We start from the raw sequence: 27,109 nt of genomic DNA, 5'->3' as shown, positions 1-27,109 counted from the left end.
TTATGGGTTTTAATATTTATTTTTAAGTGAAAACAATTGTATTCTTAATCGGTGGTTCAAATCTCACCGGTTGTAGCGTCGTTTATAGGGACAGTTCACACATTCTTGCTGGGTCTCTCTGGTTTGCCGCTTTTTTGTTCACTCTCAACCTCGCCCATAACTATCTTTGGATTCCATTTCCCGTGTTCAATTTTCTGCCGATGAATTGAAGTTTGTTCTTCTCTCCCTTTGTTTGTTATCATTTATCGCACTTGAAAATCCAAAACCCTTGTTTGTTTTCTCTGTAAATCCGACAAATTTCTGGAAGCGACGGGATTTTCTATGTTCTTCGTGTAGATGGCATCCACCCTTTTGAGTAAATCCCTTTTGGTTAATCGATTCGCTCATTCTTTCTCCGCTTCATCAGGCAAACCCCAGATTTTTGCTTCCTTCTTCAATGTAAGTCAAGTGTTTGTTGTTTTGAATTCATCTTCTGTTTAGGTTTTTTGGTCTGCTAAAGCCTTATGAATTTGCTCTGTTTTGATTCTTCTATATCGTAGAAGAAATTGTTTCACTCTCAAGTTAACTCAGCCAGTGTAGCACATAATCCGACTCGGCGACTCTGTTCTTTCATGGCTTCCTCTGTTGCTGGGGCTAGAGCTCAATTTTCAACCAAATCCTTATCCATGGATGATCCTGTTGTTTCCCCTGATTGGCTCCATTCTAATCTCAAACAGCCTGACTTGAAGGTATCATTTCTTGTTGGTTTCACCTATGATTTTTACTCCTGTGGTTGCTTAGCTTAACAAATGCTGTTCAATATGCTGATTGATTCAGTTCATTCTAGACTTGTAATCTTTGATTCGTTGTTATCCAGTGTTGTGTATTGGATTCATATCATTTAGTATGTATGTTAATAGAGTACTTAAGACATTGTTGTTTGTTATCTTGGTTGTATGCTCTCTTTTTTTAATGAATGAGTGGTCGGACTAGCTCGTGTGTATCTTGATTATTCTTACGGGACAATTGGTTACTTAAATGCTCTTAAAATCTACGGTATCCATGCTTCTAGTCCTTTTCTTTGCGAGGCGTCCATGTCGTATTCCCTCAGTATTTGCAGCATTCAGAATTCGGTTTGTTTGGTTTTCTCCATCGAGTAATTAATTATGATTCATATTTTATCTTGAACGGTTCGACCGTGCGTTGATCTAGTCAGTACCTATTGTTTTTGCCTTGGGACTATGCGTTTCTCGTTGATTTCTACACATTCATATAAGAATGTTCTTGCGCATTGCTTATTAACATATCTTGATTTTGACTAGAAAAATCGCAACTTAGCAAGTCCGGTAGCGTTGTATTTTGTATTTCTAAAACTATTCTCCCTTTTAAACTGCTCGTTTTTAGGTGTTAGATGCATCGTGGTACATGCCAGATGAACAGAGGAATCCGATTCAGGAGTACCAGGTAGTCGATTTGATAGATGTGTTGTGAACTACATTTTATATTTCGTGGTGAAGTATCAGTTCTTAGTGTGGTTATAATTTTGATAGGTTGCTCACATCCCTGGTGCCCTTTTCTTTGATATCGATGGTGTATCTGACCGAACTTCAAAGGTGAAATCATCTCTTTTTCTTTAATTTATTTAGCTTTTCTTCAGTTCATTTGCTAATTTAAGACAATGGAAATGATTGTTTGTTTCAGTTACCACATATGTTGCCATCAGAGGAAGCTTTTGCTGCTGTTGTCTCCGCTCTTGGCATTCAAAACGAAGATGGTGTGGTTGTTTACGATGGAAAAGGACTTTTTAGCGCCGCTCGTGTCTGGTGGTGAGATGCAGAAATAAACAATTGACTTAGCAGTGTTTTATGTTTTTGAACGTGAATTCGAGAAATCAATTTTGGTAATTGAATATAGGATGTTCAGAGTCTTCGGGCACGACAGAATTTGGGTGCTAGATGGAGGATTGCCGAAATGGCGTACGTTAGGATATGACGTTGAATCCAGTGCATCTGGTGATGCTATTTTGAAAGCTACTGCTGCAAGTGAGGCAATAGAGAGAATTTATCAAGGGCAAGCTGTAAGTTCATAACTTCATGTATTCAGTATCAGCCCAAACCAAACCCACCGTTAGCAGATATTGTTCTCTTTGAGCTTTCCCTTTTGGGCTTCCCTTCAAGGTTTTTAAAACGCATCTGCAATATAGAGAATTTATCCAGGGCATCGGGTGATGCTATTTTAAAATGTTTCATTCTCCTCTCCAACTAATATGGGATCTCACAATCCTCCTCCTTCGGGGCCCAGCGTCCTCGCTGGTACTCGTTCCCCTCTCTAATCGATGTGGGATCTCACATGTTTTCTCCTATGTTTTGTTTGAAAGCTACTAGTGCCATGAATAGTTTGTATAATTTGTCGTGTTTGTACAAATACTTCATCCCGTAAGTTACTTAAATGTTACAACGACAACAATTACTCGTTTTCTCAGGTTGGGCCAATTACATTTCAGACTAAGTTTCAGCCACATCTGGTCTGGGACATTGAGAAGGTTAGGCTGCTCATTACAAAGCTGTTAAGAGTTCTTTATCCCAAAACGAAAAAGAAAAAGAGAACTGTTAGCTTAGAATATGAATAATATAATGCTTAGCAATGTATGAACTGATATCTTTAAGTGTTCAAGGACTCTTAATCCTTAAAGTTTGAGTTGATGTATAAACTTGTCATTCTGCTGCAATTTTGATTGTTGTTGGTATATGTTCGGTGCCGAAAAAGAAACTTGAATTTGGATATTCATCATAGCGTTCTAGAGTGAGCGTGTGTGAAAAAGCAATTCAATCGTATCTTATACACATTTTAGATGTGAACCTTTTCTTTCTAACACGTTCCAGGTTCAAGAGAATATTACAGGACGAACTCACCAACACGTAGACGCTCGATCGAAGGCCAGGTACTGTAGATTCTAGATTTTATTGAACGGTCTATTGGTGGGTATGTTCGTTTAGCTTTTCTCAAGACTTTTGAAATCGAGCTATACCATACTGTATCGACTCCCTTATCTGTCCGTCAATTGAATGATGAAGTATTTGGTTGAATAATCTGTGATAAAATCGTCCTTTCTATCCTCGAATTACGTTTTCGTCTTGCAGATTTGATGGTGCTGTACCAGAGCCTCGGAAAGGAATCCGAAGTGGCCATGTTCCTGGCAGCAAGTGCATTCCTTTTGCCCAGGTTATTATCAATATCAGCTAGTACCTTATGTTTGCAGTTCATAGCTAGAATTTGAAACAGTTTTCACATATAACTGACCCTTCTTCTTCGAAGTTCATATTAAAATTTTCAATTTCGTCGAAGAGTTACATATCGTTAGTGGCATATTATCCATCATTTAGGCTGTTTAAACTCTGCGTTTCTTCGAGATCGTATATTCATAGCTAAAACTTTCTTTTAATAAATGTGAAGATTTGATTCTGTTAAGCCTAGCTCGAAAGAGGGTATACAGGGTACTAATCGTTGGGACATCTCGTAAATGTCGTTTATTTTTATATCGTTAGCGATTAGAGTTGCTTTCTGTAATTTGGTTCTGGTTGGTTTCAGGCTGATATATATATATCTATATGTGTGTGTGTATGTATGCCCCCGTATTTTTTGTTCTTCTATATCTCGTATCGAAAATTCGTTTCTTATCTCGATCGTTATAAGTTGTATCTATAGTTTTAGAATCCTTCCCAATTGAAATGACCTTTGCAGATGCTGGATAGTTCACAGTCACTTTTACCAGCTGATCAGCTCAAGAAACGGTTCGAACAAGAAGGTTAAGTTCTTTTACCTAAACAAAAACGGTATTCGTTTAGACCGAAGAAAGGCCATTCTTCAAGGGTCTCAGGTCCCAAACGGGCACGACGATATGCTAAAAGTTGATCGGTTTTTGCAGGCATCTCTTTGGAAAATCCTGTCGTAACGTCTTGTGGCACCGGTGTTACTGCCTGCATTCTTGCATTGGTACATCTCTTTACCTTCAAATTCTTAATCTATGGAACAAAATCAAAGATTTAGCAGGCTGAGTGGTGAAAATGTGTAATTTTCAGGGCCTCCATCGGCTTGGGAAGCATGATGTTCCAGTCTATGATGGCTCTTGGACTGAATGGGGAGCTCATTCCGACACACCTGTTGACACTGCTTCATAAGTGCTTCTCCTTACAATTTTTGTTCTTGTAAATGCTTAGAGCTTTTTAATTGATCTCAGAACTCAGTTTACATTTGTGCTGTTCTTTCTTTATCACGACGATCAAACCTCCCGATTATCGAAGCCCATGTTTTATTTGCTAAGCTATGCTAAAATTGTTTGATCTTCGTTAAGGAATCGTTCAACAAAAACTACAAACAAATGCGGCTCCCTCCTCGATTTGCTACCGTCTTCTTATTGAGAACTTTACTTACTGTATCGTGATTTTCTGTATGTATGTAAACAGTATGAAGATTGTACGAGAAAGAGAAGTATATAACTTTATTGATAACCAGCACTTCTACTGAAACAATAGAAACGCTATCTCAGTAAACAGATAGAAGAATATGAAATCAAACTCTTAATAACATAAATAAAACATGATCTAACAACTATCTAAGAAAAAAAAATTCTACGAGAAAATAATAATTGCCTTGGGTTTGTCGAAGAATCTACTTCATCTACACCCTTCGTCGAATTTAGGGTTTGATCTGAACGTAACTCCATCGTTAAAGTAAGAAAATATTTTGATTAGAAGTTTGAATATCTACCTCGCAGTCGTAGCACTGTGATCTGTAGCGGAGAAAAAGTTCGATAACTACCATTATAAGAACACCGAACAAAACTGTTCTGATGGTAAGATCGTCTACAATCATGATGAGAAGGAACGAGAATGAGATTTGATAAACCTAAAACGCTCTTCAAATGAGATTTTAAATATTATATATATATGCTTTGAGTTCTTATTTATATTATTTTAAAAAAAAATATTTTGGGATTAATCAAATTGAAAATGATTTATTTAATTAAGATTTCAAAAAAAAAAAAATAATAATAAAAATAAAGGTTTGGATATATAACAGGAGAAAAATCAGGAGACAAAATATAAGATTCTTTTTTAAATTTAAATTTAGTAAAAATTATAAATTAAAAATTTTAAATGCTAAAATGTTTTATTTAAGAGTATTTTTTTATTTAAAGAATTTATAATTTAATAGTATTTTTTAAATGTATAATATTATAATTTTATTAATAATTAAAGTATTTAAAAAATAAATAGTAATTTTATTTTTGAATTTTAAGTTATGTGTATATTCTATCTATAAATTAATAGATACTCGAATTTTTAATTATGAAAATTTTAAATATTTTTAAAATTGATTGATATTTTAAATATAGATTTGTAGAAAAAATTGTAATTTTAAAATTTTTAAATCAAATAGGGATAAATTTTGAGAATCTTAGAAAGTTAAAGGCTAAATGTGTAATTTCAGAATTGAGTGGTTCTTTCGTAAATAACCGGATTTTCTTTCCTGTAATGGTAATTTCAGTCAGTGCGTGACTATGACGTGGCGATATAAATCAAAGTTCCCTCCGCCCCCTTTCCAATGCCATCTTTCAAATTGAAATTTCAGAAAAAGTACCCGCCGGAGACTGTGAAGACATCGACCGGAGACTAGATGAAGGGAAACGGCCGCCGCCATCCTAAGGGATCTTTCAATCCTCCACCGCCACCTACTCCCCAATTCCGCCGCGATTCCGATGCCAGCTTTGCCAGTAGCCGCCCTTCTTCCATCGGAATGGCTCGTCCCGCCGCTGCCTCCATCGACATGTACAAAGAGCGAGCTGTTCAAATTTCTGCTGTCAACACCATTAATTCGTCTCTCAAGGAGCTTTTCAATCACTCTTTCAATCTAACATTCAAACCCTTCTCTCCCCCTTCCCTCAAAGATCTCACTGAAACCATCCATTTGCTACTTCAATGTCTCGATTATCACCCGACGAAGCTTGAGGATGATCTCCCCATCGTCCTCAAATCCCTAGGGTATCCCTTTAAAATCAATAAGGGCATCCTCAAGACTCCCCCTGCTCCTCATCAATGGTACCCAATTCTTGCCCTACTTCACTGGCTTGTGCAGGTTGCTGTTTATAACTATAACCTTGCAAACGATTCAGATTCGTTTGTTTCGAGTAACGATGTGAATGTATATGTGCTGAATAGCTATGTGCAATATATACGTGGGGATGATGATTCGGTGGAAGCTTTGGATCAGGAGTTTATGGAGCGGTTAAAGAAAGGGAGGGATGATGCAGTTGAAAGCTTGAATGGATTGGAGATGGAAGTTAAGGAGCTCGAAGCCAAAGCCGAGGCGTTGCGGTCGGATCCCTCGCAGAGGGAGGTTCTTGAGAAGCAGCAGACTGTGCTTGAAGAGGATGTGAAGAAGTTCCATACAATGATTGCTGGGTATAGTGAGAAGATGCAGGAAATGAAGAAGATATTGGAGGAAAAGGAAAAGGAGTTGGAAGTTAAAGTGCAGGAGAACAAGAAGATATGTGAAGAAAATGAAGAGCTGAAGATGAGGGTGGAATCTCAGATGTTTAATGCCAGAGATGTGGAAAGGATGAGGAGAGAATTGCAGGCTGTGGAGAGGGACATTGGTGATGCCGAAGTCTCGAGGAACTCGTGGGAGGAGAAGACATGGGATATTGATGCAACAGTGGGGAATAAATTTAAGGAGCTTGAGGCCATGGCAAGGGAATGTAACCAGGCTATGAGAAGGTTGCCCTTCTTTCCCTTTTCTCTATTTATTGTTGTTATCATGTAGTTCTTGTTTTCTGGTGTGTCAAACTTGATAATTTCATCCTGTTCAATCGAGTTTAAATCTATTTCCACTACTTATAGATCCTGTTCAAACTTGATAATTGCATTCTAGTCAAGGATCTTATCAACTGACAATTTATTGTATTGAATTGTTTGGGTAAATATAGTTGTTATTACGATGGAATATATTGTTAGGAATCACGGATCTCCACAATGGTATGATATTGCCCACTTTGAGCATAAGCTTTCATGGCTTTGCTTTTGGTTTTCCCAAAAGGCCTTGTAACATTGGAGATGTATTCCTTACTTATAAACCCATAATCTTCCCTAAGTTAGCCAATGCAGGACTCCCTCCGAACAATCCTCAACATGTACTTTATCTTTAGTTATGTTGATGTGCTGATATGATTAAATTTACTATAACCCATCGACTTAAGCTTTTGAGTTGATTGGTGATTAAACCGAGATAATCCTCCAAATTTCATACAAAGAGAATTAGCGAAACTGCCCTACGTGGGTGACATGCTTCCTCTAACAATCCTCCCCTCGCTGGTTGGATGGTTCATTGTGTGGTATTCGAGAAAAAGATATTGTATTCGAATCTATGTAATGACATTTCCTCTTCAATTAATATTGATTTCGTTTGTTGGGTTTTCTACAAATTTTCAAACCCACAAACGAGGAGAACCGTTGAACATTTGTGTTGTTAAATTTATCATAACCCATGAACTTAAGCTTTAGAGTTGTTGGTGATTTATTTTTGTGAATCCCACGTCTTGTGAAGCCTATCCATTTCAAATGATATTTACAAGCATGAGTTTCTGAACATATTTTGTTATTGAATTCGAAATTCGTTTACCAATTCAGCATAATTACTTTGTTGATACAACTTCCTTTTGTTCTTATTAGATTAAAGCTTGATAATTGTCATCAGTACTTCCTGAATGCAAAGGGGTCAACACCAGCTGATGTGATGGGGGTTGACTATAAGACAACCATTAAGCCTGCACTTGATTCCTTTGCAGAGGACATAAAGAAAAGTTCGATGACGAAGTTGGAAGATTTGATTTCTCTCAGGCAGCAATCAAGTGAAAATACTGCTAAAATTGAGTCTAGACGCAGTCACATAGTTTCCCTTCAATCCCATATTGAAGAAGTAAGCGAAGTTTCTAACTAGAACTTAGTGTCAGACATGGAACTTGGCTGCAAATAATTTCATTTTAATTCACCATTTCAGTTTTCATTTTGTTGATGAAGGTTTTGCTTGGCTGCCTGCTAGGAACTATCGTGTACAGAATGATTTGCTGATGGTGTAAATGGTATCTATTTTTTCAGGTTGAAACTCAAGTGAACTCTTTAAAAAATGAAATACGAGATTATACATTAAGATGCTCCACAGAATCAAAGAAGATGGTGGAGGATGTTCAACTAGAAGCTCATAGCATAGATGTCGTGGAAAGCGAAGCAGGGGAGATTTTGAAGGTATTAATACTCCCACTATAATTATTGTCTTAAGAAATGGTTCTTAAAGGTCTCTTGACTATCGGTTGGCTAACTGAATGATGATTTGTCCGTCAACTGCCTGACTAGTTTTGTTGACCTGATTTTTTAATGAGTTTGAAACTTTTTTACCTTTGGTAGCATTTGTTGGTTGACGTCGGCTAATTTAGGGAATGATTATAGGTTTATAAATAAGGAATACATCTCCATTGGTACGAGGCCTTTTGGGGAAGCCCAAAGCAAAGCCATAAGAGCTTATGCTCAAAGTAGATAATATCATACCATTGTGGAGATCCATGATTCCTAACACTTTCTTCCGTTACTCTTCTTCCTCCTCCTTTTGCTCCCTCTCCTTTATTTGAGTGCTAAAATCCATTCACTTCCTTCACTAAACAAAACCCTTTTCCTATTTTCGAAAATTAAGGGATCAAATAGAAACTAAGTGCAAATACGAGGTTTGAAAATGTGTTTCACCCGCAGCTTATAAAGACTGATTGACAAGTTCTTTGTAGATTTGTCCAAAATCTAGATCGAGGTAATCAATCTTTCGTTAACGCTTGTTAACGCAACCAAGTCGGGCTTGTTAGAGATTTCTATAAGTATTGCACCATCTCATGATATCTTGTCTTGCACCTAAGTTAGGAGGGAAAGCACTTAACTATGAACTGTTATAAGCCATTCCACCACTCCAGTCTGGTTTATTTAATTAGAATCTGCTCCAAACTTACTGTGATCTGGTTGTTGTATGAAGAATGCGAAATTGAAGCATGAGGAAGCAATAAAGCAAGGAGAGGAAGAGATTCTGATATGTGCTCGTGAACTAGTTGCATGTGTTGACTCTGTCTCACAATATAAAGAATTTGTTAGATCCAAAATCTCAGATATGAGAAGCAACCTCTCCAAGACTGCTGTCGGTATCTCTGAGGCTTACAAGAACTCTTTGCCTGCTGAATTGGGTACTGTTTCTCAGTAAGAACATCATACTCTAGAGTTTGCTTGTCATTGTGGATGTGGATGTGCATTACTTATAGATATACATCTTTCTGAAGTGAGTACCTGTTAGCATGTCATGGGGCCGCACATGGTAGCATTGGCCGAGTTTGAGTATCATATTTTGGACTGTATATTTTCATTTCAGCTTATGCTAAAACAAGTATGGATATTGTATTTTTTTTTTCAAGTGGAATGAACTGAACTGAATTGTAAAACCGAATCGAGTTATTCTCATCGACTAAATTCTAATGGTGTTTGAATTGATTCTCTAAAAAAAAAAAAAAGTTTAGAATTTAAATAAATATTGTTATTCGAGTGAGATTCCGACTTTTGACTTCTATCAATTTATTTACCAATTTTATGTCTCATCGAGCAAAATCATCAGTTGGTTGGGTGTCTTTCTTGATGCTAAGAAACATAATGAAAAAATAGAAGAAGCGTTTGACTCCCTCGTGCAGGCTCTACTTGCTTTGAGAGATACAGCTCAGTTGGTAGAACTCTGTTCTTACAATTGGGTCGTTACAATTATGGGTTGTTTTGTTCTTACAATTGGGTCGTTATGATTATGAGTTGGGTGTCTAATCTTGCACTTGAACCGGTTACTCACCTTTTCTAAGTAATAGAGAAGAGAACCGAAACATGCCACTGAAAGATTCTATTCAAACAAAGATGTGATATCAAGAGCGTAAAGGAGGAGGTAGGATGGGCATCATCCAATATATTATGGGCACAAAGCTCATCCAAATTGATTGTCATTTTAATCCGGACGTGATTTAGGTCAGCCTCATTGCAAACCTCACGTTCCAACGACTATTCTTTTTCTTATTTTCATAATTACTTCAATTAAGTTTCAAATAAACAAACCCAAGTTTTCATTCAATAATATTACGAGTGGAAGACTCGAACATTTCATTTCTTTAATCATTATAAACAACTAATGTTGAACTTTGCTCAGGTCAACAACGAAGGATCGAGGGCTCCTAACAAGAAGCTTAATATAATATAAGTAATAATTGATAATATCCCAAGGCATGAAATGGCTGCGTTGATTTCTCCAGTCCACACGACTCTCTATCTATTGATAGTATAAATTAATATAAACAATCTCTAAGTCTCTAAGTTCATAATTTAAGTGTTCGATGAGATTCAATTCATTAAAAATTATACGTTAAAATAATATACGCTTACAAAAATTGAAATGGGTGATGTTCTTCATTAATGGAGGTCAACTCTAAAGCTTTAAATGTGCAAGCAAGATCCCGACCCTTTCCTCTTTACGATTCATAATTTTTAAACACCTAATTTAGTCCACGCCTCCCGTCTACTCGTTAAATTATTAAACTTAAACCGTTCATGAATCCAGATAAACTAAACCTAAATTTTAGAAATAATTTCTAAATTTTAGAAACAATTGATGTAATTCGTATTTTCAGAATCTATTAAATACGACATATTATACACAATTTTCAAAGCTATGCCATTAAAGTGAATAGCTATGCCACGTGTCTTCCATTTNAAAAAAAAAAAAAAAAAAAAAAAAAAAAAAAAAAAAAAAAAAAAAAAAACATTATCCAATTGATTTTAAAACCCTCAAAACTATGGACTTTATGTAATCTCTACGTTACTTTTATTATTATTATTATTATTATTATTATTATTATTATTATTATTATTATTTTATCCTTAACCTTGATTTTTGCAAATTGCAAGTGAGTTCACAATAAAATAATAAAATAATACAAATAAATAAATAAATAAATAATTTAGTTGACATAAAAATAAATACTTAATTATTAGAGAAAAAAAATATAAATATTAAAAAGCCCGCTTAAATGGGAGATATTTATAGTTCGAGTTGGATAGTCTAATTTTATGTATATTTGTCACAATCGCACTTTTGATCCCAGCAAACTTGCAATTGTGCGACATTCCCTTCTCAGCAACAAGTGAGTTAAGTCAATTCGTTCTTGCATCGCCTACGATTAAGCGACGTATGCTCTGTTGAATGATGAAAGTCCCACATCGGCTAATTTAGAGAATGATCATGTGTTTATAAGTGAGGAATACTAACTCCATTCGTATAAGGCCTTTTGGGAAAGCCCAAAACAAAGCCATGAGAGCTTATGCTTATTAAGAAATGCTCGAGTCTCTGGAACCAGTTCAACACGGGTTACAGCTTATGAGTGTTAAAATAATGGAATATAGTTCACATAATTGTTTAATATCCATAGATCTAGAAATCAACGGAAGCTAATTCATATGACAATTATTTATTTAAATATTATTTTCCTTGGTAACGTGAATGGTAGTCGACATTATTATATTAATAATAAATCAAATAACAATTTTCTTAATTATTTTCTTCCAAATAATAATAAAAATAAAATTTAATAATTCCATTGGAATTAAATATAAAATATATAAATATAATATTTATTAGGAAAGAAAAAAAAAAAAGAGAAACATGGGTGTAGAGTTATGAGGTCTTGGCGTTGACCATTTCAAGATGGGATCCCAAGCTTTCTCTTTCTCAACGGATTTCTTTAAATAAAACATTAATATTTAATTCGATTTATTTTTATTTCTTTTTCATATTATTATTTAATAAAAAATGTGAACTCCAAACACCATAAATAATGACACCTAATTTTAAAATTTAATCCCTATCCAAATAAATAACCTATATATACGCTACCTTTTTAAGGATGTTTTGTCTTCACTAACATGTTTTATCCAACAATTTTACGAGGTCACTCGATGTAAAATTACTGCACCTTTTTAAGGATGTTTTGTCTTCACTAACATGTTTTATCCAACAATTTTACGAGGTCACTCGATGTAAAATTACTGCAAGCTAAATATGTTTGACTTTGAATTTACTGTAAATAAAGGTAAATTTTAATTCTGTTAAGCATTTCTTAGTCATCGTATCCTTCAAATTACTCTCATCTAGACGTGGTTTTGGTTCGTTTATGTACTTTTCCATTACTGAGTGTCACATAAATATCTAAATAAGATAATTTTTCATTTATTTTTAAATTTACTTTAAAATAATTTTTTTGCTTTTCTCGAGAGTGAGAAATAATTATCGGTTTCAGTATAGTTTAGTAAATTAATACATATCGAAAACAACAACGCCAATAATTAGCTACAATAAATAGTTGGGGCTGCTTAATTAATTACAACTTAGGCTAATGCGGCTGCTAAAGTTTCTCTTAATTAGCCCATATAGTTTGCGTAGGGCTAAATCCGAGTTTTAACCCAAGGAATCAAAAGGTAAAAACCGTGAAAATAGCTGCACAACGTAGCTAACCCTAATAATCGTTAGATTTAGCATATATATGAAATTTATACGTAATTACTTGAATAACCGTAAGACATGATAGGTATACAAAAATTTTACTTATCTATCCCTAATAAGAATAAAACCGAGCAACTATATGAAATTTTTACATAACTATCCCAAATAACCATGAGACCTAACAGGTATATAATGTTTGCATGTTTGCACGTAACGATTCCAAATAACTCGGTATGAAATTTATACGTAGCTATCCCTAGTAATTACAGTTCAAAACGCATCACGATACACAATTTCTATTTTATACGTGTAGCTCGAGTTTAGGGTTTGGGGTCGGAAAGTGATTTTTAATTAAGTGAATGAAGGTTAATTAATAAAGGGGACCCATTAAAGTCAATCTAATAATAATTATTCCATTGAGACGAGAGAATTGACTTTGGTGCCTCAAAATTTGTATTAAGAGAGAGATTGTGATATTCAACAATCTGAACAGTAAGAGAGAGAAGGCCAAAGAGGGCTATGGAGATTGATCTCTCACTCACAATTGATCAAGAACAAGAACAAGAACACGAACACGAACACGAACAAGTTGCTGCCTCCAGTTCGAGAGAAGGTTTGGCAGTCGATATTAATGGCGGAGAGGTAAGTTTCTTAAGAACCCTTTAACCCGTCTTGTTGAACTCATCGATTCTTAATCGAGGATTATATGTTCTATAGATTTCGGTGTTACAAATGGAAATGGATCGAATGAAGGAAGAGAACAAAGCGTTGAGACGAGCTGTGGAACAAACCATGAAAGATTACTATGATCTTGAAACCAAAATTGGTATCATCCAACAAAACAATCTCACCAACAAGGTACCCTCAAACCCCTTCTCTCTTTGTTCATCCATATGGGTTTTATACTCGTCGTATCAAATGATCGAAATTGGATCCATTCTTGCAAATAAACACAATTTCTACGCACGTCTAGGAATACCCTTTTCTGTATATTCATACTGGACTCGAGTAGATAGGTTGAGGTCTTACGAGAGATACCCGTAACGAAAAAAGTTAGCGTTTTAAGTTTATTGGTCTTAGTGAATTCAATTATATAATCTATTTGTTGGGTTTCGTGCAAAATTTGACCTCTTAATATGATTATCACTCTTACATCTAAAAATAATCACTTATCCACTGAAAGAGAGAGATGGGTTGATTATCAACACGAACATAGTAGTGAGATCTCATATCGGTTGGAGAGAGAGAAACGAAACATTCCTTATAATAAGGGTGTGGATACCTCTCCCTAACACACGCGTTTTAAAACCGTGAGGCTGACAGCAATACGTAATGGGTCAAAACGAACAATATTTGTAGTTGAGCGGTAATTGATGAATGTTCAAATCTTGTTATCTCACTCAACATAATCGATATCTCTATTCGTGTATGCACAGGACTCTCGTAACTTTCTATTATTCCAAGGAAACGAGAAGAAGAGGCATGACATACGAAACCTAGACTTGGATCTCGAGGAAATGTCGAAGAAGAAGAGACGAGCTCGGTCGCCGACATCGAAGGAGGAGGAGCTAAAGGAGAGGGAGCTAGGGTTATCATTAGGGCTCCATACAAACAACAAAGAAGATAACCATAAGGAATTACAAGAAGAAACAAGAGAAAAGAACAAGCCACAAAGGCCTGAGTTATTGCAAGGAATGGCACCCCCACAAAACAGGAAAACTAGGGTTTCTGTGCGAGCTAGATGTGAATCTGCCACTGTAAGTTGCAATATCAGACCAAAATTTTATTTTAGCGAAGTTTAAGGATGTTTATAAAATTTATGTTATAATGTCTCAATGTAATGTTATTGTAGATGAACGATGGTTGTCAATGGAGGAAATATGGTCAAAAAATCGCGAAGGGCAATCCGTGCCCTCGAGCCTACTATCGTTGCACAGTTGCCCCGGGATGCCCCGTTAGAAAACAGGTATCGTCTTTTTGGGCTCGACTATAAGTTTAGTACATTAACTTTTAAAATTACATCATAGGTCCTTAAGATTTCAATTTTATGACCGTTACATAAAAGCTATGGTTTTATTCACACGTTTCCTTAAATTTCGTTCGTTGTTTTTTGACTTTTGAATATCTGAATTAACCCTGTAATGAAGAGCGTATCTTTTGCTGGCCATTTTGTTAAATTTGGCGGACAGGAGGCTTGTGAGGATAGGTTTGTTATTTAAATATGTGAAACTGAATCAAATACGATGGTGTCTTCGGCAATTATTTATCTCTCCCTTTGTTTTCCGTTATTTTCTTCCTCAAAGGAGTTTTCCTTCGGCTTGTTTTTGTTCGGTCGACATTTTCCTCTCAATTGCCAGAAGTCAACCGAGCTTTATTTTTGTGTCTATTACGTTCCTAAACTTTTTTAAAAAATGTTAAATAGATCAAGACCTGATTTGGGTTGGGTTGGGTCGGGTCGTTGGGTTCTTATTAAAAAAAATTTAAGTCGAACATTTGAGTTGGGTCTTAAAAATGTATCAACCCGACTCAACCTAACCCACGAACACATTTAATCAATAATGTTATAATGATGTTAGGTATTTTTCTAATTCTTACCGATTAGACGTTATGTCAATTTACATCTTTACCCTTTTAGCGAGACAAAAAGCTCTCTAGATGTTAAAGGTTTCGGGTATTTTGTATAATTTAACCATAATTTGGCGACTTTTTTCTTACATTAAAGTCTTGACTTTTAGGTCCAAAGATGCTTAGAAGACATGTCGATTCTGATAACAACGTACGAAGGAACACATAATCATCCACTCCCGGTCGGAGCCACAGCCATGGCTTCCACAGCATCAGCAGCAGCTTCCTTCATGATCTTAGACTCCGCTAATACTAACCCTAATATTCTGAACTCCTCTTCCTATTCTCCAAACCCTAATGAGCCCTCTGCCAACAGCTTTTACAGCCCTTTAATGGCTACCTCTTCCGCCTCCGATTTGCCCCATTCCTTCTTCCATAGGAGCTTTCAACCTAATCATCTAATGGGTTCCCTTCATGGTCGGAGTTGGAACCCTACCGACGGTAATAAGCCACCGCTGACGGCGGAGAGTGTGTCTGCTATTGCTTCTGACCCTAAGTTTCGAGTCGCCGTGGCGGCTGCCATTTCGACGCTTATTAACAAAGAGAGCAATCGCACGACGTCGATGCCGGATCCTATTGAACGTTCTTCCTCTTTTGGTTCTGGTAAGGATGGTGACGGCGGCGACGGTGGCGGCGGAAATAAGAATTGGGTTGTTGAGTCCCTCTCTTTGAATGGGAAGTAAGCTCTTTTCAGTGGTGGATTCAGAGNTTTTTAGGGGGCCTAGCCTTGTACGTCTGCCACATGGTGGAAGCCATAAACCCAAATATGTATTTATATTTGNTGTAGTTTTTGATTCCATGATTTGATTTTCTGATGAGAGTTCTGTAAGAATTCATAGAATGAAAGAATAAATATGTTTTGGTTTGATATTATATGGCATCAACTTCACAAGTAAAATATAAAAAATAATAAATAAAATAAAATAAATTTTGCTTAATTTAGCTGGTAAAATATTGAAATTTATATCTAATAAATCTCTAAACTATCGATTTTGGGAGGCCTAACGAGGTATTAGCCCAGTGTTGGGCGTGCCCCTTGTAAGGCTTGAACCAAAACCCTTGTCACAATCGCACTTTTGATGCCAGCGAACTTACGATTGTGCGACACTCACTTTCCAATGACAAGTAAGCTAAGCCAATTATGCTCGAGCCTCTGACCTCGATTTTAAGAGAAAGTTTTAGAAAACGAGCGCAGAAAGAGATTTTCAAAATAGACAACAACCTTGAGTAGAGAGACTATGAAGAGCAATGTTTGGAATTCATTGTTCTAGATTGGTTGAAACAACAACTTTTCAACTTCCTAACCTTGTATTTTATATTATTCTAATTATAGTATCATTAATATTGGACTTGGACCATGTCTGCCAAACAATCTTGGTACCAAGGTTCAGGAGTTCGGTCGAATTAATGGTGACAAGTACATCAAATAAAACCTTAAACTTATAATTTTGTCAATCAAAGTTAAAAGGCCAATAAGTTCAGACACTAAATCGACAAAAATTTTAAAGTTTCGAGACTAAATTTATAATTTACCTTACAGCTTCATCATCATCTACCTACCAATCCACAGCAGCCTGTGTAAACTAGAAAGCAGGCATTGGATCAAAAAGTGACAATTTACTTGTCCCAAACTGAACCTCAATGGGCAAATTATTCTCAAAATGCACAGCCATTAGACAAACCGAGTAACAGCAAATTCTAAAACTAACTGGTTTAGATCACTAATGTTGATATAAAGCAATCATAGCATTAAAGGAAGAAGTTTTCACAAGCTCAAAACGTGAATCCAACATCCTTTCTTATTGACCATGGTTAAAGGTCTTCATAATTTTTATAAAATTGCACAGCCCTTGGCATTTTTTGTAGATGCAAAAACCAAGTCCACAAAAACAGGTTGCATAAAAAATCAAGCACAAAAGGAAAGGATCCCCACATCCCTAACAATTGTCCATTACTTCAGTTTCGTAAATAGTTTTGGTGCAACCTGCAAGAACAGCATCTTTGAAGTTAGTTCAAGGCTCGAGCACGAGCTCGTTTGATTCTGTAATCTAATTTCTATAAAAACTGAAAGTTACTTACACATTTGTCGATGCAAGACCAGTAATCAAAATATTGTCCAGTGCAATGCTTATGACCACTCTCGTCCCCTTGGATTCTCTTCACGCACGCCTATGACATCGAAAGACAATAACCATCATTTTACCTTAATTTGAATCTGCTCAGACGTGATAAACAAACTAAAAAATTAAGACCCTTTTTGTTCCTATATGTCAATCAATCACCAGCTGACACCCATAGATATAAGAGATTGCATAAAACTTGATGACTGGTTGAGATTCATCAACACCACAATAAAAGGACGACAAGTGACCAAATCAACGTGAACCCCAAAGCATGATATCAACTAGAATCAGTGAAACGTGAGTTGTCTCAAGTTCGAGGAAAAACATATCTCAATTTGCCATCAATATTGAGTTGAATTCACAGAACAAAGGAGCTACATTTCGTAAAAGACAATTTGTTGAGGAAGGCTAATGTTGCCTCCGTGACCTAAATGATTAGCACGATAGCCAAGGATCTTTCACCATAATTGCCAAGGGCAAGCGCCCTAACACCTCTGGATGAGAAACAGGGCTTCTTAATGAAAGTATATACAAGAGCATACAAAAAGAACCAGCAAAAGGAAACCGAAAGTAAGCTCGTTAAGCGAAAAGTGACTTCCATCCAAAAGAATGAAAAAGGGTGCACTAACAACTTTCTTACTATTACCTTCAACGGCAAAAATAAGACGCATAATCAAAAGAGAACTTATGAAATATAATGTTGTTACGACCAATAAAAAGAGAATTTAAATAGTGCTACTACTTAGCATTTGAGTGGCTTGTCTTTGTTTTATTTTTTAAATCCTTCTCTACTTAACACCCTGTACCTGATATTCAAGTAGTGGTTTCACACACTTGGGCTTGCAAGCTTCTTCAAGATACCTTTTCTGATCAACAGGTTCTTCATCCGCCCTACATACGAGGAAACAAAGAAACGTAGATATCAATACAAATAATCTTCAACACAATGAAACACAAAAGACAGAGTATGGAAAAGAAATGCATGTAAAAGTAGCTTCCAAGTTCCAACCATATGAAGATCTCAATTTCCACTCCAGCATACTTTAATCATTGGTATTTGAGAATATAACTATCCTACTGATTATTAAACCTTACAAATCTCCAAAAACCTTACATCTGCTAAATGTCTGATTTACATTGAAACTAAATCTACAGCAAACTAATTCTTCCCAAAATATGCAAAAATCACAGCACTTCTATATTTCATGATTTCATTTCAGCAGCAGGGAGATGATACTTGTCATGGTGATTGCTCCAAAAATCAAGATTCAAAGAAACATTTGTCCAGGTATGTGCACCACAGTCCACCCTAATAACTCTTCCCACCACGATGGGCTACTTTCGAGGGAAAAACGAGAGTGCTTAGAAATTTCTGAATGCCAAATAAGGCAATAAACGGTAACAAAACAGCACTTGACTACAGGGATACAAATCTAAAGTACATAGCAGACAATCAAAAAGTTCATCGTGTAAGAAATAAAATGGTCAAAAAATAGTGTATAATTTATGGTGAAGCTGAATCCTAAATAATAATAATAATAACAATAAAGCTACTTACATTGCTAATAAATAGTACTGACTTGGAGCAAAAGAGTAGGCAAGAAAACCTGAAAAACATTAAAACTAAATTTTAGTTTGCACATAAATGCTGACACCAAAAACCATGAACTTCATTCCACAAATTCAAAATGTCCATGCCTTTATCTCAAGCATTCTTTTGAGGAAAGGCATACAAAAGATCCATTAAGAATTTAAATTGACCAGCCTCGAGCTAAACTCCATCTTCTAAGAGTATCATTGTGTACGTAAGATTAGATTTCAGGTTCAGATGTGAAACATTCAGAATGGAAGGTACTACTATCAGAAAGTCTCGTCAATTTCACCAAAGGAAAAGCAATTGATTTCAGCCCAATGATTTGTACCCACAAATCAAATGGTACTCGTTAATCTTGATTCCATAACAAGAGAAACGGAAACACCATTTCAAAATTGGAGACTTGAATGTGTATCAAAAACAACAAAATTCAGATCATATAATCAAACATAACAAATTCCCCTAGAAAACCAACTACTGAGAGGCAGAACAAACGACATAATATAATCGCACATAGAAAAACAAAAAACCTCCATCGATCTCTAAGAAAACTTCAAAGGAAACAAATCAAATCGATAGAAGAAATCAAAAGCCCCCATAAATGCCAAAACAAACGATCGACAAATGGAGGAAAACTAAACACGGATCTGATCATAAACAAAAAAACAAAAACAGAAAAGAGAAACAGAGAACAATAATTATATAAAGCTCAAAAACAAACAAAATTTAAAAACGGCGAAAGCCTCTCGACTCCAAATTCATACCTTGGAGCTGAAACACGAATCTGGGAGAAAACTAGCAACTCTGATTAGGTTTAGTTCCGGAGCTGAGAAACTGCAATATCACAAATCCCCCACTTTCCCGGTTCAAGAAGCTTCGCGGGCCGGTTCAAACGGATTCGGTGCAATTGTTCGGGTCGGGTCAAAAAGCCCTTTTGGAGCCAAATTAAATTACAAATTAAAAAGGTCTAAATTATACTTTGTCTATTAATAGTAAAAAAATATATATATATATAATATATAATTTTTATAAGAAACTAAATTTTAAATTAAAATTAAAAGATTAATTAATTTTACATTTATTTTTAAATTAATATAATAACTACCTCAATGTTAATTATTTTTTAAAAATAATATTTTTAAAGAAGAAAATGTTTAAAATNAAAAAAAAAAAAAAAAAAAAAAAAAAAAAAAAAAAAAAAAAAAAAAAAGGGAGACAAATGATATGGGAATGTAGTGGGGTTAATTTGTTGTTGTTGAATGCCTAAACTTATGGTTAGCCAGTGAATAATTTACCATTTAGGGCAATATAATTACCCCATTTTCATCCTCATTTACCTTCAACTGCCTCGAACATCTTGAACCCTCTTCCTGTCTCCTCCATTTTTTTACCTTCTTTCTCGACATTGACAGTGTTGACATGGGTGGCTGCGCTAGCAAGCCGAAGACCTACGAGAAAGAAGACACCCCCCTGCCCCTCCCTGTTGTCAAGGAGACCATACTGGCGGAGGTGACTATTGAGGAGAAGGAAGTGAAGGTTGAATGTGATCAAGTTTATGAGAAGAACATTCAGGAGGTACCCATTTCGCTTGCCTCTTTGCTCCTTCAGGTAATTTAGTTACTCTTTGTGTTTTTTAACTGTAATTTTTTTAATTTTTTAATTCGTTTTTTATTTTGTTTCTAGAGTGAAGCCGAGAATGAGGCAGCTGAGGTTAAGAAGGAAGTTCAAGTTCCAATTAAGGCCCAAAATGATGAGCCCAATGATGAAGTAAATGTGGTCGATGATGCACCGCATCTAGTTGCTGTTGCAATGGCGGCGGCTGAACCCCATAAAGCTACTGTCGAGGAAGTGGCGCTCTCCGAGAAAGACACTGTCCAGGTGGCTGTAGAACCCCAGAAAGCCGCTGTCGAGGCAGCGCCGGTAGAGCCACAAAAAGCCGCCGTCGAGTCAGCGCCGGTACTGCCCCAAAAGGCCGCCGTCGAGGTAGCGCCGGTAGTGCCCGAAAAGGCCGCCGTTGAGCCAGCGCCGGTAGTGCCCGAAAAGGCCGCCGTCGAGGTAGCGCCGGTAGTGCCCCAAAAGGCCGCCGTCGAGGTAGCGCCGGTAGTGCCCCAAAAGGCCGCCGTCGAGGTAGCGCCGGTAGTGCCCCAGAAGGCCGCCGTCGAGGCCGCGCCGGTAGTCCCCCATAAGGCAGCCGTCGAGGCCGCGCCAGTAGCGCCACAAAAGGCAGCCGTCGAGGCCGCGCCAGTAGCGCCACAAAAGGCCGCCGTCGAGGCCGCGCCGGTAGCGCCACAAAAGGCCGCCGTCGAGGCAGCGGCGGTAGCGCCACAAAAGGCCGCCGTCGAGGCAGCGCCGGTAGCGCCACAAAAGGCCGCCGTCGAGGCAGCGCCGGTAGCGCCACAAATGGCCGCCGTCGAGGCCGCGCCGGTAGGGCCCCAGAAGGCCGCCGTCGAGGCCGCGCCGGTAGTGCCCCAGAAGGCCGCCGTCGAGGCCGCGCCGGTAGCGCCACAAAAGGCCGCCGTCGAGGCAGCGGCGGTAGCGCCACAAAAGGCCGCCGTCGAGGCAGCGCCGGTAGCGCCACAAAAGGCCGCCGTCGAGGCAGCGCCGGTAGCGCCACAAATGGCCGCCGTCGAGGCCGCGCCGGTAGGGCCCCAGAAGGCCGCCGTCGAGGCCGCGCCGGTAGTGCCCCAGAAGGCCGCCGTCGAGGCCGCGCCGGTAGTGCCCCAAAAGGCCGCCGTCGAGGCCGCGCCGGTAGCGCCACAAAAGGCCGCCGTCGAGGCAGCGGCGGTAGCGCCACAAAAGGCCGCCGTCGAGGCAGCGCCGGTAGCGCCACAAAAGGCCGCCGTCGAGGCAGCGCCGGTAGCGCCACAAATGGCCGCCGTCGAGGCCGCGCCGGTAGGGCCCCAGAAGGCCGCCGTCGAGGTAGCGCCGGTAGTGCCCCAGAAGGCCGCCGTCGAGGCCGCGCCGGTAGTCCCCCATAAGGCAGCCGTCGAGGCCGCGCCAGTAGCGCCACAAAAGGCAGCCGTCGAGGCCGCGCCAGTAGCGCCACAAAAGGCCGCCGTCGAGGCAGCGGCGGTAGCGCCACAAAAGGCCGCCGTCGAGGCAGCGCCGGTAGCGCCACAAATGGCCGCCGTCGAGGCCGCGCCGGTAGGGCCCCAGAAGGCCGCCGTCGAGGCCGCGCCGGTAGTGCCCCAGAAGGCCGCCGTCGAGGCCGCGCCGGTAGTGCCCCAAAAGGCCGCCGTCGAGGCAGCGGCGGTAGCGCCACAAAAGGCCGCCGTCGAGGCAGCGCCGGTAGTGCCCCAGAAGGCAGCCGTCGAGGCCGCGCCGGTAGTGCCCCAGAAGGCAGCCGTCGAGGCCGCGCCGGTAGTGGTCGAGGCAGCGGCAGTAGCTCCCCAAAAGGCCGCCGTCGAGGCAGCGGCCATAGCGCCACAAAAGGCCACCGTCGAGGCAGCGGTGGTAGAGCCCCAAAAAGCCACCGTCAAGGTAGCAGCAGAACTCACAAAAGCCACCGAAGAGACACCGTCACCGGCGGTGGCAGTGGCGGCGGCGACAAAAGAAAAACAATAGACAATATGGGAAAGTAAATTTGGGTGCCTATGGAACATTTAATTTATTAACAATTCAAAAATTGATTGAGAACGGTAATGCTTGTAGTTTCGGGTCTTCCATTTTCATTGTGAAAGAGCAAAACCCATTCAAAATCCAAACTAGAAATCAAAATAATAGAATCCCGTTTCTCCTTAATTGAAGCTCCATACCTCGATAGAGCTCTCAATAAAATACATTTTTTGTTCGGCTCAATACCTCTATGGAGCTCTCATCACTCTACTAACGTGAGAATTCTATTAATATAGTATCATACCATACTCGTGCTTAGCTTAGAACAACATTGCAAAATAAACACAATTACAGACTCCCCTACAATTACATATCTAATATTTAGAATTAAACAATGGAATAATTTTTTTTTAGTATAAAATTAAAAATTTAGCAATTCTATTCAAAATTCACAAATTTATTACATAAAAAATTAAAAATTTACTTATTATATAAATATATTTTTAAATTTAAGTATTAAATAAATAAAAAATAAAAATAAAGAATGAAACCTAAAAATAATGTGTTTTTTTTTTGTTGTTGTTGAATGTTTCATTAAATAAGAATAATGATGAAAACAGTAATAAATAATAATAATAATTGAGGTCCCCCGGAAGTTTCATCATTTCCTCTGACTAGTCGAAGTATTAGCGTGGCTGCACCATTATTATTGGTCAAAGTCAAACTCTAATAACGGGTCACAATATGACCCGACCCGAAATCTCGAAATCCGACCCGTTTTATTTTAGGGTAATGAATGGAAATAGCCTTTTATTATTATTATTTTCTTTTTTTGGGGACAAAAACTTATAAAAAAGGCATTTGGTCACTTCAACGTATTCATCCATGCGTGGTTTTTAGGTCGATCTTTGGTCACTTAGTAGAATTCGAGAAGGTAGAGAGACACGTGAAACATAGGTCACTGTGGCTAACCGTTTGATCCAAAATCATAGTTGGGTCATCATAAATGCTACATAATGACATGGCGTATAATGTTATATGCAGCTCATATGTTTTGATTCTAATGTAGGTAATGTACAACATTATTATTACTCTACTCTGGGATCGGGAGAAGTGAACATCTTTCTTAATCGCAGGGTCCGGGTAAAGAATAGGAAAGAAAGTATTTTTTTAGTGGGACGATAGCTCTGAAAAGACAGATTGCCCATCATTTCTTTAATCTCGGGAGAAATACGATCGCGGGGCTTTTCCCATTCGCAAGAACTTGTTTTAGTTGCATATCATAAGGAATTCGAATTGCTTCAAATACAGTATCGGGCAATACGGCTATTGGCCAAGATAATACGGGCAGTTGCTTCTCGTGGATTTTCATAACCCTATTGTGTAAGTCAAATAGTACTCTCTATTCCAATTTCGATCTAGTCAAACCAAGTGAAGTTACTACCTATATCAATAAGGTTGACTTTTTAACACCAAAATTATGTGTGTTTTACGTGTTGGTCTGTGAGGATAGTCTTTTATTTCTAAAAGTGAGAGTCAGCAACGTGATCATATGAATGTCGAGATTATCAAGTATCAAATTTGAATTTTATATCCCGAACACTGAAGCATTGTACATCCGAATAATAAAAAAAAATGATGAGATTGACTTTATTACTTGCCATTTTAAGACATTAAATTATTAAAAGAAAATACATTAAATAAAAAAAAAAAAAAAAAAAAAAATAAATTATTTGGTAGTTCATGAAAAGAAAAAGGATAAAGGAATAAGATCAGAAGGGAGAGAGAGAAAGTAAAGGAAAGTATAGTTGACTAAATTGAGTGGTACAATAGGAACGGCCGCATTGAATCAAAACTCCCCAAAGACCTTTTTTTTCTTCTAATCAGACAATGCACGGGGAAAGTCAAATGCCCATTTCGGTCATGAACTGTTAGTGGGAATTATCGCCCAGAAAATAAATAAATAAATAAATAAATAAATAAATAAATAAATAAATAAATAAATAAATAAATAAATAAAATATTTATGGTGAAATTTGCAAAGGAAATTACTTGAAAATTGGTGGAAAATGGAATCACTGTAGCTGTTCTTCTTTGGTTCTTCATCGTTAGCTAAATTCAATGACCCTTTGGGGTACGCCCTAGAGAGAGAAAGAGGAGAGAGAGAGACTTTTTTGAGACGACTGATCCAAAGCTTTGATTTCCATTTCTGGGATTTCAGTGTTCATACCAATATCTTGATTTTCTCTGATACTTCGCCAAAAACTTCATAGTTTTTCGCTTTAGATTTCTCCTTTTCTTCCTCCATCTCTCACTTTTCTATCATTTTCACACTGATTTTCCGGGAAAATGTTGTGATTTTCCCGAGAAAAAAACTCGTTCAGGTTTCTCTGTTCCTCATCCCTTCTTTTACTGCCAGATCTTCAGTCCTCTGTTCTTAGTTCAAGAGCTTGATCCGATTTCACCTGCCTGATCGACCTTAAATCATCGTTTACAGGTTCGTGTTTCTTTGGTGTTCTTAATTCGTACCAGTTTTTTTCTGTCCGGATGCAAAATTTTGACCTAGTTTTTGTTGATTCTGTTCATAATTTGTGCAATTTCTGCATAATATTGATGGATTCAGAAAGGTTCAGATTCTTTCTTGTTCTGGATCTATGTAGTTTCAAATGTTCTTATTGTGCTAGAATAAAGAGCCAGTTTGAGCCAGATTAGACTTTATGATGCATCATAAAGCAGCTTTTTCACAATATTTATCTCTTTTTCTTTAACTTTTGGCCTTAATTTACAAGATTCTGAAGCTCTTTGTAACCTTTGGCAGCCATAAGCACATGACAATTGATATATAATCGAAGGGACGTCGAGATTTGATATCATTTTCGTGTAGGATGTCGTTTCGAAGCATTGTTCGTGATGTTAGGGATAGCATTGGGAGCTTATCTAGACGAGGTTTCGAGGTCAAGTTGAGTGGTCATCATAGAGGGAAGTCGAATGCGTCGTCGTTAAATGATGTTCATGATCAGCCTCCTGTTGTTCAGAATGGCTGCTGGGCTAATCTTCCACCCGAGCTGTTGTATGATGTCGTTCGAAGACTTGAAGAGAGTGAATGTACATGGCCTTCACGAAAGAACGTCGTGGCCTGTGCTGCGGTGTGTCGTTCTTGGAGAATTATGTGTATGGAGATCGTTAAAGGCCCGGAAGTTTGTGGGAAGCTTACGTTTCCTGTGTCACTGAAGCAGGTATGATTTTCGGTATTTGTAGGATCAAATGTTAGAGATTACGACTCATTGTTCGTTCTTTTTGTTCTTGAATTTAGCCCGGACCGCGCGATGGATCCGTACAATGCTTCATTAAGAGGGACAAATCGAACCTAACATACCATCTCTACTTGTGTCTTAGCCCTGGTATGGAATTATGCTTATCTGCTTCACCTCATTGTTGAACATCTGAATCTGTTTATAATCTCTGGTACTCGAATCGTTCAGCTCTTCTGGTTGAAAATGGGAAGTTTCTTCTCTCTGCTAAGCGTACACGAAGAACGACTAGCACGGAGTATATTATCTCGATGGATGCAGAAAACATTTCAAGATCGAGTAGCTCGTACATCGGAAAGCTGAGGTGAGATAACACTTGCACGAACAGCCTTGAAGAAATATATCTTCTGCTTATGTCTTTCCTGATTCAAGTTTTGTGTTTATATCCAGGTCGAATTTTCTTGGAACGAAATTCATTGTCTATGATACTCAACCTCCATACACCGCTGCCCCGCTCCCTCTTCCGGGGAAAACTAGCCGAAGATTCTATTCGAAAAAAGTGTCACCGAAAGTCCCGACTGGGAGTTACAACATAGCTCATATAAGTTATGAACTAAACGTCTTAGGCACACGGGGACCCCGGAGAATGCACTGTATAATGCATTCGATACCAGTGTCTTCCCTCGATGCAGGGGGCGTTGTTCCAGGCCGACCTGAGCTCCTCCCTCCGAACTCTCTCGACGATTCGTTTCGGAGTGCGTCATTCTCAAAAGCCTTGGATCATTCCATGGAGTTTAGTAGTGCTAGATTCTCCGAAATTGGGCGGGCAGCATTGGATGGCGACGAGGAGGGAAAGATGAGACCTTTGGTACTAAAAAACAAGCCACCGAGATGGCACGAGCAGCTACAATGTTGGTGTCTGAACTTTCGTGGGCGGGTAACGGTTGCGTCGGTTAAGAATTTTCAGTTGATTGCAGCAATACAACCAGGTGCTGGCGCTCCAACCCCGTCGCAACCAGGGCCACCGGAGCACGACAAGATCATTCTTCAGTTCGGGAAGGTCGGGAAAGACATGTTCACGATGGATTATCGATATCCGCTGTCTGCTTTTCAGGCTTTTGCAATATGCTTGAGTAGCTTTGATACCAAATTGGCTTGTGAATAAAGAAAATGTATGAAAAGGTTATGCATATGATGAGGAGAACAAAAGTAAGAGCTCCCTAACCTTACCTTTTATGCTACTTTTGGATTTCACTCACTTAGTTTGTTTGTCATTTGATGGTTAGGTTAGTGAAATAGTCATTGATGGTATTGATGTAAAACTTCATCTGCTACTTCTAGAATGAAGTGAAAAGTCCTTTTTACCCTTC

The 27,109-nt window shown here is 38.2% G+C and overlaps 5 protein-coding genes across 7 annotated transcripts; 4 read left to right on the top strand and 1 right to left on the bottom strand.

Moving 5' to 3' along the window:
- The first annotated feature begins 44 nt into the window (after window positions 1-44).
- Window positions 45-4,329, top strand: LOC111810375 (thiosulfate/3-mercaptopyruvate sulfurtransferase 1, mitochondrial-like). 2 transcript variants are annotated; one of them, XM_023697083.1, is made up of 13 exons: window positions 45-210; window positions 337-438; window positions 540-728; window positions 1,384-1,443; window positions 1,530-1,592; window positions 1,681-1,805; window positions 1,894-2,056; window positions 2,462-2,521; window positions 2,862-2,920; window positions 3,120-3,201; window positions 3,721-3,784; window positions 3,905-3,972; window positions 4,059-4,329. In XM_023697083.1, the coding sequence occupies exons 2-13, from the start codon at window positions 337-339 to the stop codon at window positions 4,155-4,157; spliced, it is 1,134 nt and encodes a 377-aa protein (XP_023552851.1). In that variant the 5' UTR covers window positions 45-210; the 3' UTR covers window positions 4,158-4,329. The 2 variants fall into 2 exon arrangements, with proteins under 2 accessions (XP_023552851.1, XP_023552850.1); XM_023697082.1 differs by having other exon boundaries at window positions 45-438.
- Window positions 4,330-5,597: 1,268 nt separating this feature from the next.
- On the top strand, window positions 5,598-9,505 carry LOC111810909 (kinetochore protein NDC80 homolog). Its single transcript, XM_023697749.1, has 4 exons — window positions 5,598-6,755; window positions 7,707-7,953; window positions 8,133-8,279; window positions 9,049-9,505. Exons 1-4 carry the CDS (start codon window positions 5,656-5,658, stop codon window positions 9,268-9,270), a joined length of 1,716 nt encoding a protein of 571 aa, XP_023553517.1. The 5' UTR covers window positions 5,598-5,655; the 3' UTR covers window positions 9,271-9,505.
- Window positions 9,506-13,091: 3,586 nt separating this feature from the next.
- Window positions 13,092-15,910, top strand: LOC111810704 (probable WRKY transcription factor 9). The gene is made up of 5 exons (XM_023697460.1): window positions 13,092-13,233; window positions 13,309-13,449; window positions 14,028-14,348; window positions 14,444-14,557; window positions 15,327-15,910. The coding sequence occupies exons 1-5, from the start codon at window positions 13,111-13,113 to the stop codon at window positions 15,897-15,899; spliced, it is 1,272 nt and encodes a 423-aa protein (XP_023553228.1). The 5' UTR covers window positions 13,092-13,110; the 3' UTR covers window positions 15,900-15,910.
- A 1,035-nt stretch (window positions 15,911-16,945) lies between these two features.
- LOC111809791 (cytochrome b-c1 complex subunit 6-like) lies at window positions 16,946-19,799 on the bottom strand. Its single transcript, XM_023696218.1, has 5 exons — window positions 19,698-19,799; window positions 18,898-18,946; window positions 18,146-18,230; window positions 17,296-17,385; window positions 16,946-17,200 (listed from the first exon to the last, which is right to left on the bottom strand). Coding segments are annotated over exons 2-5 (210 nt in total). The 5' UTR covers window positions 18,900-18,946; window positions 19,698-19,799; the 3' UTR covers window positions 16,946-17,167.
- A 4,750-nt stretch (window positions 19,800-24,549) lies between these two features.
- Window positions 24,550-27,109, top strand: LOC111810171 (tubby-like F-box protein 8). Of its 2 annotated transcripts, none has more exons than XM_023696772.1 (5): window positions 24,550-24,985; window positions 25,373-25,724; window positions 25,802-25,889; window positions 25,971-26,103; window positions 26,190-27,109. In XM_023696772.1, the coding sequence occupies exons 2-5, from the start codon at window positions 25,374-25,376 to the stop codon at window positions 26,902-26,904; spliced, it is 1,287 nt and encodes a 428-aa protein (XP_023552540.1). In that variant the 5' UTR covers window positions 24,550-24,985; window position 25,373; the 3' UTR covers window positions 26,905-27,109. The 2 variants fall into 2 exon arrangements, with proteins under 2 accessions (XP_023552540.1, XP_023552539.1); XM_023696771.1 differs by having other exon boundaries at window positions 24,551-24,985; window positions 25,307-25,724.

Source organism: Cucurbita pepo, chromosome LG14 (genome assembly GCF_002806865.2).
Source record: "Cucurbita pepo subsp. pepo cultivar mu-cu-16 chromosome LG14, ASM280686v2, whole genome shotgun sequence".
Classification (NCBI taxonomy): Eukaryota; Viridiplantae; Streptophyta; class Magnoliopsida; order Cucurbitales; family Cucurbitaceae; genus Cucurbita; species Cucurbita pepo.
Note: the sequence above shows the minus strand (reverse complement) of the source record. Positions and strands in the feature narration are given on the sequence as shown.